The sequence below is a fragment of the Neofelis nebulosa genome, chromosome 1, assembly GCF_028018385.1.
Source record: "Neofelis nebulosa isolate mNeoNeb1 chromosome 1, mNeoNeb1.pri, whole genome shotgun sequence".
NCBI lineage: Eukaryota > Metazoa > Chordata > Mammalia > Carnivora > Felidae > Neofelis > Neofelis nebulosa.
In genome coordinates, this window is record NC_080782.1 from 194,220,913 (window position 1) to 194,232,578 (window position 11,666).

The window sequence follows — 11,666 nt, forward strand, 5'->3', positions numbered from 1 at the left end:
AACTTCTGCCTCCATAACATTCTAAGCCAGGCAGCATCCTGGCAGCACTCATTGCCTGGTGGGGTCGAAGCCAGAGCTCCATTGTAACTCAGCTGCTGGGCCCAGCAAACAGAGACAAACTTTGCTTCTGAACTAAATGTAGACTCTTTAGAATGGAGGCTTTTCTGGAATTGGTCTGAAATTGAAATAGACCTTCCATGAGAGTCCTAAGCCAGGGCAATTCTGATTAAATTCCAAAAGCAGTGCCTTCCTACATGAGGAAAAACAACCATTTCCATGTATGTATGTGATACCAAAAAACATATCATAGAGAAACCTGTGTAGTCATCTCAGATGGACTCTCAGTGACTTGCTTTATGACCTCAGTTAAGTGAACTTAGACTTTAATATCAACTTTAACATAATAAAAATAAAATACTAACTACTTTCATGTATTGAATATGTGTGACTTTGTTATTAAATATTGGGGTAAATAAAATTAAAGTTAGTGTATTTTATGCACAGATAAATGCATAATATTTTATTTTTCTTCTCCAAATTAACTTTAGATTCAAATGTACCAGTTGTCCAGGCTCCTTCATGACTATCACAGAGATCTCTACAATCATCTTGAAGAAAATGAAATCAGCCCCAGTCTTTATGCTGCCCCCTGGTTCCTCACATTGTTTGCCTCTCAGTTTCCACTAGGATTTGTAGCCAGAGTTTTTGGTAAGAGATGCCTATAATCAAATGGTACAATGTTGTTAATCCAAGGAATATCCCTCTCCCCAGTGTGGTGCCTGATTGTTTTAGCGTGTGTTATACAGAATAGCAAATTGCTAATGGAATTTAATAAATTTGCCTGGCTGTTTTCTGAGAGTAGTTTGAAATCATATTGGTCTTAAATGAAATTGAAATTAAAGGGAAAGAAGAATTGGATCCTGTATTTGAGTAAAATGTGAAGAAGTTTTTTTTTAATCCAAACTAAGGACTTACTATGTATCATTTTCCATATTTTTTTATACACATGCTTCTTAGCTCAGTTTTTATTTTTGTTTTTACTTCCCCATTATCTCCTTCAACACTAATTCAAAACAGAGAGAAACATGTTTTCTGGTTGAGTCAACGGACGTAACTTATATCAGTGTGATTTCTAATGACAGTCTGATTTTGTTAATAGGGTAACTGAAATTCCTGTTTTGTTGCTTAAGTGACTCTCCTTCCATGCCAGTGCAGTACTGGCATCAGTCTCTAAGACTGGGTGGCTCAGGGTAACAACACCAAACATGGCCAGTAAGGCGTGGGGCTACTGAGTTCCTTCTGCTTCATCACATTGTTAGGCACCAAGAATAAAAAGAGAGTATGACATGGTTCATGCATCTTTTGGGGGCCCTTAAATCCATTCAAAAGTCTTTAGTTATGTTTATCTAATCCATTATTTAAAAAGCAAACAAATAAAAAATAAATAAAAACAACTCTTTATTAGAGGTTTGTTCTTAAAGATGTTTAGGACCTCTGTGACCCCAGAAAGAGCTCCTACAATTTTTACATTCTGCTTATCTTGTATCCATGGTGATATTTGTAACTTTGCCTTTGCTAAATTGGAGCTCTTTGTCAAATTGTATTTGGCCCAATTGTAGATTATTACCAGTATTAGAAAAAAAATGAGTGAAAATGGAATACAACGAAAATATCAGAGGATATCAAATGGTAAGAAAAATGTTTGGATAAGCTTCAGTTTTGAAGATATATGTGTAATATGTACACATGCACCAGATTACAGTATATAGTTTCTTTCTTATTGGGGGCTGTGGTTTAAAAAGTTAAACAGTGCATTAGTGTAATATGGTCTTTGGACAAAGTGCAGCAAAAGAGAAAAATGAAGATGTGCAGAATCAAATGGTCACCAAATTTCTCTTCTTTATTGAAATACTTGATTGCTTCTCTCCAGTTTAGTTTTTGGGTAGGGGTTGGGTTCCTATTTTTGAGTCTTTTAAAATCCTCTCATTCATTTTATATATATATTCTTCTTAGGATCTATATATTTTTTCTTCTCAGAATAATTTACCAAATCAAAACGATAAAACAATGTTTGAAAGCATCTCTCTTTGACTTACCCTTGGGAATGTGATATCAGAGCTCAAGAAACAAACCTCCCCAGGTCTTTTTTTTTTTTTTTTTCAATGAAAATATGACTGATGCTGTCAGCTCTGCAGTAGCTGCTCAGTCCTTTTCTTTGAATTTAGTAGAGAATAGACGTAGTCAGGAAAGGGAAAGATGCATGAGCCAAAGTCACAGTTCCCTGTTTTCTAAGGACTCCCTTGCTTATTACATATTACTGATTCCAGAGTGGCAAAGATTGAACCTTTCATATAGAAATATCTGGTACTTTCAAAACTATTGCCTGTTTGTATTTGTTAGGAAGCAGAGTTCAGAGTTAGGGTAGGTTTTCTTTTTTTTTCTTTTTCACTTCTGATTTAGGTTATATATTACTTTTGATTTTTCTTTTAAAGTTTTTTTTTTTTTTTAATTTCCTGCTCTAATATAGGTTTAATTGTATGTGGATGGTGCATTTACTTTTTTATTATGGTAATAAGAATTTAAATAGTACTAATTGGTTATGCTGATTTGTTTTTGTAATAGTCTTGGGAAGCAAAATTGAAGTATCAGTTGAATAAACATCTTTAGGCTTACCTAGTCTCCACTAAATTTGCCACTAAAAATTATAAATACATAGGGGCACCTGGGTGGCTCAGTTGGTTAAGCATCCAACTTCAGCTTAGGTCATGATCTCACAGTCCGTGGGTTTGAGCCCCGCCTTGGGCTCTGTGCTGACATCTTGGAGCCTAGAGCCTGCTTCAGATTCTGTGTCTCCCTCTCTCTCCGCCCCTCCCCGCTCATGCTCTGTCTGTCTCTCTCTCAAAAATAAACAGATATTTAAAAATAAATAAATAAATAATAAAAATTATAAATACGTAGACAAAGAGATATATAATTAACCTTTTTCTCTGGCCTTATCTGACATTCCTAAAGAAGTAAGAAGAATAGGTAAACATCTGTTTGTTGGTTTCAGTCATATATATTTTTTTAATCTAGGTGATTTTGACCATATTCTTTTGTAGAATATTCCGTGATTCCACTGCATTAAAAACAACACCACCACAAGAAACACAACAATCCATTAACACAAAGAGTGTACTTTTTACAATAGTGGATGCATAATTTTGATCATGAAAATCGTATGTCTTTTTTTTTAGATATTATTTTTCTTCAGGGAACTGAAGTTATATTTAAGGTTGCGCTTAGTCTGCTGAGCAGCCAGGAGACACTTATAATGGAATGTGAGAACTTTGAAAGTATTGTCGAGTTTCTTAAAACCACGCTACCTGATATGAATACATCTGAAATGGAAAAAATTATTACCCAGGTATGATTAAAATGATAAAGGCAAGATATAAGATCACTCAGCAGTTTCTCTACTAAATATATATTAAAAATGCTTTAGTATAAAGACTTAGATTTGCTTGATAGATTTTTTTTTATTTCATCAGATTTATTTTATTTGGAAGTGAGATTATTGTGAAGTTTCTACATTGTGAAACTGCCTGTGTGGCTATGTACAGGAAAAGTGGTTCAGTGCTACATAAGAAGTGTTTGGTGAATCTCAATTTAGACCAATGGTAAGACTGAAGACAGAGCTGACACAGGAAGACTGACTAAATAAATAAGTAAATAAATAAAATAAAAATGAGACTTACTTAAATATATAAGGAGTACATGGGGGTGCCTGGGTGGCTCAGTCGGTTGAGCATCCTACTCTTGATTTTGGCTCAGGTCATGATCTTGCAGTCGTGAGATGGAGCCCCATGTAGGGCTCTGCACTGGGCATGGGGCCTGCTTGGGATTCTTTCTCTCCCTCTTCCTCAGCCCCTCACCCCCTTTCTCGAAAAAAAAAAAGTAAGATGTATAAGGAGTACATGTGGCAAGAGCCTAGGCTTTGGAATTAGTATTGGACTTACGTCAGCCTCTAGCTTTTTTATTAGTTGGTGGGCTTGTACACATCTCCCTAATCTTCTGAACCCTAGTATTCTTACTTCTCAAATAGGTCAATACTGATCTGAGAGGTTTTACGAAGCTTAAATGAGACTTCATGTATTAATTAGGGTCCCTTGCAGGAAACGGTCTTTAATGATTCAAACAAAGCTACCAACTTACAGAGGTTTAGGCAGGGTTAAGAGAACCAAGTATGGCTGTCCAGGTGCTCAGGAGCTAGTGACAGAGGGAAGCTGTTGATATTCTGGTGTTGAGGGGGCAGAGGAAGGATCTAATAGTGTTTTTAGGCCCAGTGAGTGCTGGAACTATGCAGGAGGAGTTTCTGGAGCTTTTGTACTTTTGGTGAGCCAGGCAAGGAAGCAGCAAGGAAGAAATACAACCTCTCCTCCTCTTTCTGATTTCCTGTAGCTGCTCTCCTGGGCCATACCCAACCAGAAGCAAGCAGAAAAGGAGGTGTGAAAGGGAGATGCAGGTCCCAAGGGTCTTTCTCCCAGGTCCAGCAGAATAGATGAGGGCAGAGAATTGGATCTGGGAAGCAAATGGAGAGTAATCAGCACACCATATATCTAGTCCTGGCTCTTCACAGGGACTAGGTTAAGTGGTAGTTGTATATTGATGTTACTCAGATGGCATGACCAAGCTTCAGATTTGTAGATAAAGCAGTAATGCTTTATGAGTATTGATAAAGTTTACCACTTTCCTAGAGGCACTTGGGATGGCCAATAAAAGGGTTTAGAGCAAGAGAAAGGGAGTTTGACATCTTGTTCTTGTGCCCTGCCACCTACTAGCTCTGTCACATTGGGCAAATTACAACCTCTCTTTTTCCATACCAATAAATATAGATCCATGCTATCATTTTTAATGGTTGTGCAACAGTCCCTTGTGTCCATGATTTCCCACTAGGTAGGGAAAAACTGATACTTGTTTGAGAGGGATGACCAGGTTGTCTAGACAACCCATTTAAATTCTAATATTTGAGTATCTCTGATCATGGTAGGATAAATAAATCAGGTTTGTTGTGGTTTCTTTTCTCCCCACAGTGTTAGTGTAGACACCATTGCTTAAATGGCAGCTGCTGCCTCCCTTCCCTTGCAAGTTTAGACTAAGGAGCCATTACCCATCCACTGACTTCTAAGCAAACTGTCTTGCTGTGGGGTGGCGATATGGGAGAGCAGAGGCAGCCCCGATTAAACCCTACAGCTCTGTGCAGTGCTCAGGGAATGCAATTATGAAGATTCTCTGTGTGGTAGAATATGAGATGCATAGAGGCCTACAAGGATTAGCAAATGGATGAAGACATTTAGTGTAAGACCTGTCTACCCCATTCACAAGTAACTAGAAGTATTTTTGGTTTCTTTATTATAGAAATACCCTATGCAATTTTGCATAGATTATCTCTAACAGAGGTAAGAATCAGCAAAGATTATCTCTCACATAGGTAAGAATTACCCAGTAACTAATGTTGTATCTGGTATGCTACATTTTTGGAGAGTAACTGGATTATGTATATTTTAGTTGCAAAATACCCTTAAACATTAACTTATTCTATCGTCTTGGCCTCATTATGAGAATGTTTCAATTGTGTAGAAATAATCCATTTGTCATTATATAGACAGTCATATCTGTTTTTCTTCCTTTTGATATGCCATATTATGCTTCATTAGTAAGCACTTGGAAATCTGTGTGAAGTACCCCAGATACACAGACTGTATTTTGGTATCCATACTAAAAGCCAGATGAACCCATTGTGTTTTCATGGCAGGTTTTTGAGATGGACATTTCTAAACAGTTACATGCATATGAGGTGGAATACCACGTGCTGCAGGATGAGCTTCAGGAATCCTCATACGCCTGTGAGGATAGTGAACCTTTGGAAAAGCTGGAGAGGGCCAATAACCAACTGAAAAGACAAAACATGGACCTCCTAGAAAAGTTGCAGGTAAGGATATAAAGATTTGATCAAAAAAGCACTTGACTGCCTCCTCCATGCACAGAACGATATACCAGGAATGGCAGAGATGTGACATAGAGTGAACCATTGCTGACAGAGGGTCTGTGTGGCAGACTGCATCCAAGTGTTCTGGGGGCTACAGATGCCCATATAAACTTCAAAATCACTTGGGAGAGAAATTTTACACTCACAAAATATTAAATGACAATTCTAGGCAGAATCTGGTTAAATACCTATAGGGTGTTGCACCTATTTGGCTACATTCAGGGGAGGAGGGGCTGAATATGGGGAATTGGGAGAGCTCTGGAGGCCTTGGGGCTTGAGCTGGACCTGAGGGATTGGTGGGAGAAATGAATGGGGCGGTTGGTATGAATGAGGAAGACGGGGCAGAGCAGCAGAGTAATCTTGGGGTCTAAGGTTTATGTGCGGGAGAGATGGGATGAATGTGATGGAGGAAGAACTGTAGATAACTTTCAGTGTCAAACAGAAGAGCATGGTTTTAATCCTGCTGAGAAGGAAATCTCTCAGGGTTTTTGAACTGTACTTTCAAAAGATCAGTGTGGAAACCTTGATGAGGACACATTTGAATGGGGAGAGAAGGTGTGGAGATCAGCTAGAAATCATTTGCAGAAATGATTTGCAGTGGAAATTGTCTAGAGTAAAACTCAGTGAAATGGAAAGAAAAGGAAGCATTTTCGAGAGAATTGAATGAAAACATGTAACACATAGTCCCTGCCATCAAGTTTACAATTATTTGGGAATATAAAATACTATATATGTATTTATAAATGTATATTTACAAATGCAATAAGCAAGTTAGTATAAACTAATATTCTGCACCTGTAACTTGTATGATAAGTGCTGTATAGCCAAGCCCTGAGGGGCAGGGTTTGAGAGTGATTGGTGGAGGGGAGGTTAGAAGGAGAACCTTCTGAGGGGTGGGGGAAAATGTGTTCAGAGTTGGAGCTTAAGTGTCTCATGGCTCCTTGGTTTCTGTTTACCCCCCATTTTCCAGAATGACACCTGTCCCCAAACTAGAGACCACTAAAACTCTGTTTCTATATGTGAGTCCCCTGACAAGAATGACTAGGAGAGAAAGCCTTAGAAATGAGGGATCTCTTGGCTGTCTGGGTGGTGCAGTCAGTTAAGCATCCAACTTCAGCTCAGGTCATGATCTCGCAGTTCATGGGTTCGAGCCCCATGTTGGACTCTGTGCTGACAGCTCAGAGCCTGGAGCCTGCTTCAGATTCTGTATCCTCCTCTCTCTTTCTGCCCTTCCTCTGCTTGCTCTGTGTGTCTCTCTTTATCTCAAAATTAACATTAAAAATTTTTTTTAAAATGAGGAGTCTCTAGAGTAATTGCTCCAAGAATAGGAACACTGACTTCGTTCACTTCATCTTCCATTAGCCTCTGCCTACAGAAAATTATATGCCTATTCAAAGAAAGAGACAACATTGTCTACTTTAAAAAAGAAAATATCATTACTCGATGCTTCAATGGTGATTGAGCACTTCCTTATTAGGGAAATGACTTTTTATAATGACTTTTTAAAAAAAAGTTTATTTATTTATTTTGAGAGAGTGCACATGTGCGAGTGGGGGAAGGGCAGAAGGAGAAAGAGAATCCCAAGCAGGCTCTGTGCTGTCAGTATGGAGCCTGATGCAGGGCTCCATCCCATACAGTGAGATCATGATTTGAGCCAAAATCCAGAGTCAGATGCTTAAATGGCTGAGCCACCCAGACATCCCTATAATGACTTTTATTAATGGTTACAGACTTTTTCTTTTTTTCTTTTTTTGATGTTTATTTATTTTTGAGAGGGGGGGAGAGAGAGAGAGCGAGCATGAGCAGGGGAGGGGCAGAGAGAGAGTAAGTCACAGAATCTGAACCAGGCTCCAGGCTCTGAGCTGTCAGCACAGAACCGTACATGGGGCTTGAACTCACGATCCACAAGATGATTACCTAAGCTGAAACTGGATGCTCAATCAACTGAGTCACCCAGGTGGTGCTCCACAGACTTTCTCATTGACAGTTAAATATCATTATCACGTCTTGGTTCCCAAGTTAGGTGGGAACCCCTGACACCAATTGAAACTGATAGGATCCAAAGTATGTGTTTAGAAAACCCTATATTTCTAGTCAGAGGGTGAAAAGCCTCTTTTAGCACCTCCAGGAAGCATCAGGAATCTCCTTTTTCTCCTTCATCCAGATCCCACTCACTCCAGTGGCCCCGCCACTGTAGGATGCTGATTTAATACTGCATTTTGGTGTATTCAGTGAAATGAGATGTATTTTGTTGGTACTACAGTTTTATTTTAGAGCAATTGAAAAATATCCATTTCATGAAGGGTTTCAAATTATTTGTTTCACATACTATTTTATTCATTAAGTAATATGATATGATTGGTTAATACATGTAAGGTCGGGATGCTGGTCTGATGAGGAACCAGAGTCTTCAGATTTTTGATTTGGAAGAATTTGCATTGTTTTTCTTTCCCCCAAACAGTTAGCCCATGCTAAAATCCAGACCTTGGAATCCAATCTGGAAAACCTTTTGACCAGAGAGACCAAAATGAAGTCTTTAATCCGGACTCTGGAACAAGAGAAAATGGCTTATCAAAAGACAGTGGAGCAGATCCGGAAGCTGCTGCCCACCGATGCGCTCGCCAATTGTGAATTTCTGCTGAGGGACCTCAACTGCAACCCTAACAACAAAGCCAAGACAGGAAACAAGCCATAACTGAAGAAGTGCCCTCTCAGCAGAACATGCTCTCAGAACGGAGAGGAAGGGAAGAGTCTGTGTGCTGCTGGCCCAGCGCTGGACACCAGAGCTGACAGAACCACTTGAGTCTGGTGCTGTGCCTGTGTCCTAGCTGGTGGACCTCGGTCTTACTAGAGTACGCCAATCCTAAGCCATTGTACATATGTAGACTGGTTTTTTCTGTTGTTGTTGTTGACTATGTACATATATATAAAATGGACACAAACAGTTCATGCTTTCAGATCAAAAGAGTAGATGTATATTTAGTGAATTTTTTTAAATCAGAACTTCATGAAACCCCCACCAAAGGGAAGTTAAAATGAAATTCCCCTTGGACATATGTGAAATCATTTTGTCTTTGTAGTGAAACAAAGCTTAGAGCATCTTTGTATATTGAAATATACTTGAAAAAAATGAATGTATTTTTTTCTCCAAAGAGCAGCATGTTTCACTCAGTGGTGGAGAGGTAGAAACATTTGTGTAACTTTATGTATATCTGTCTTAAAATCTACTGACATTATGTATATCTGATTGCCAATCATGCTCCTATGGATTTTTCAGGAAGGTGGGGGCCTTCCTCCCCTGCCAGCTTTGTGCCAACTAGCATGTTGTGTCTACATGCATTTTGAGTCAGGCGAGGCATTACTTTGGATGTGTGTTAAGGAGAAAGCAAGACATCATAGTGGAGTCTACCCACCCAGCTCAAGGTGAAAAAGAATGTTGCTAGTTTTCTAGCAAATTAGACCAGCATTATTACTCAAACTAAAAATATCAGGCTTCCAAAATTTAATTTAGGACCTAAATTGTCTAGATCAACTTTCTACTTTTTTAATTTAAATTACTGCTTATAGTTGTGAATGGACTCCCTTTTACTTGGTGCCACAATTGGTGACAAGGATTTGGCATTTTCCCACAAATGGGAACTCCTAATTTAGTTCTCTCTACCTGCAGTGAAAGATATGGAAATGCGATTATAATTGGTTTTCTAAAGATAATATGCTGTATTGACACATTTTTTTTTTTTTAGCATTTATTTACTTTTGAGACAGAGAGAGACAGAGCATGAACGGGGGAGGGTCAGAGAGAGGGAGACACAGAATCCGAAACAGGCTCCAGGCTCTGAGCTGTCAGCACAGAGCCCGACGCGGGGCTCGAACTCACGGACCGCGAGATCATGACCTGAGCCAAAGTCGGCCGCTTAACCGATTGAGCCACCCAGGAGCCCGTATATTGACACATTTTTTATTGTTGTTGCCAACGGACAGAATCTAATCTCTTGATCATCTTTCCCTTGTATGTGACAGTTTGGGGGAATTGTGAAATGTTTGAGAATAAACTGTTGAAAGCCACTGGAGAGAAGTGACAAGTGGCACCAGGCCCTAAGATCTACAATTCTGCATTTGAACTCCCAGCTTCCTCAGGCTACAGCTTAATAGAGGACATTCATGCATGTTGGGTATATGGAAGCAAAGTAATTTTCAGAGCACACCTGCAGTTCTCCATTTGAGATGAGTCTATGATAGTGCCTCTGAAAGTTGATGCAGCATTTTTGCCTCTCCAAACAATATTTATCATCACTGCTTTTTGCAGTACTTATCACAGGTGGATTATCTAGGATAATTTTCTTCAGAGGGTTTTTTTTTTATACACAAGCTACAGTATATTATAGAGTAGAGAAAGAGCAAAGCTCTCGAGGTTTGGGAAAACCTTGAAGAGCAGATGATAAACATCTGAACCCCCTGCCTTTACACCATTACTTAGTATAAATGTAATGATTCCTGTTACAGATCAGCATGCCCTCTAATCCAGGCAGTTTTTCTAAAAAAGAAAATAAAGTCTTATTAGGAAAGTTAACGCAGTTTCTAGTTTTAGGAAATGTTGATTCTAGGTACCCTATTAAGTTGGGGTTTTCAGCTGATTTGTTTCTTGGATTCCCCCAAATTTCTCTATTTGTAGGTGAGGTTTTTCCTGTGAGGAATATGACAGATATCATCTAGTTACTGTCTGGTGATGGAAATTACCTTATGTGTGTTATATACAGGTGGTAGCCAAAGAATCTTTAAATTGGGAAAAGAAACTTTTCCTTTCAGTTCAAAGTTAATTTTACTCTGGATACTCAGAGTGTCATGAGTTGTATTATGTATGGTGTTCAGAGATTTAGGTGTCTTGGATACAGTATTTTTTCTGAAAATGAACTTTCTTTTTCTTTTGTGATTTTTTAAATGTTGCACCAGTTATGCTTTATGTATTGTTACATCTTCATCCGATTAATGTAATGTCTAGTTCATTTCCAATAAATACATTGCTACAGTTTCCTTGGCTTATTGGTTTTACCTTTGTTTGTAGTAGGAAAGATGATACTCTTGGTTAGATTTCTTTACAAAATCTGTATAGGCTGGATTATTGCTACTTAAAATTGGTTCCATGATAATTCTTTTCAGACAACAGGGCGCCTGGGTGGCTCAGTTGGTTAAGCATCTGACTTTGGCTCAGGTCATGATCTCATGGTTCGGGAGTTCGAGTCCAGCACCGGGTGAGCTCCAGCCCTGCATCGGATGAGCTCAAGGCCCACTTCAGGTGAGCATGAGCCCTGCTTTGGGTGAGCACGAGCCTTGCATGAAGTGAACATGAGCGCCACTTCAGGTGAGCCCCGCTTCTCTCTCTCTCTGCCCCTCATAGAATTCCCTCTCTCTCTCTCTCCGCGCCCCCGCTTGCTCACTCTCTCCCCCCTCTCTCGATTAAAAAAAAAAGAATCAGATAACAAAGGTAATTTATAGAAATATTTATGAAAGTCCATTGTTGGTTACCAATTTTCAACCTCTTTCCCAAAGAAGCCTTTTCTTGAAGAATATAAAAAGAAAAAGACAACCACATTGACAGATTTGCATTCTACCCCTTTTGTTTTCTATGCTCTCTCATAGA

At 39.0% G+C, this 11,666-nt stretch overlaps 1 protein-coding gene across 3 annotated transcripts in view; it reads left to right on the plus strand.

The window, feature by feature from the left end:
- TBC1D4 (TBC1 domain family member 4) overlaps window positions 1–11,057 on the plus strand; it is a 73,774-nt gene extending 62,717 nt beyond the window's left edge. For all 3 annotated transcript variants that reach the window (XM_058682825.1, XM_058682815.1, XM_058682832.1), the window contains 4 exons: window positions 549–708; window positions 3,237–3,406; window positions 5,795–5,971; window positions 8,490–11,057. In XM_058682825.1, coding sequence (XP_058538808.1) covers window positions 549–708; window positions 3,237–3,406; window positions 5,795–5,971; window positions 8,490–8,723 — 741 coding nt within the window. In that variant the 3' untranslated portion in view covers window positions 8,724–11,057. The remainder of the gene's footprint in view (window positions 1–548; window positions 709–3,236; window positions 3,407–5,794; window positions 5,972–8,489) is intronic.
- Window positions 11,058–11,666: the final 609 nt, after the last annotated feature.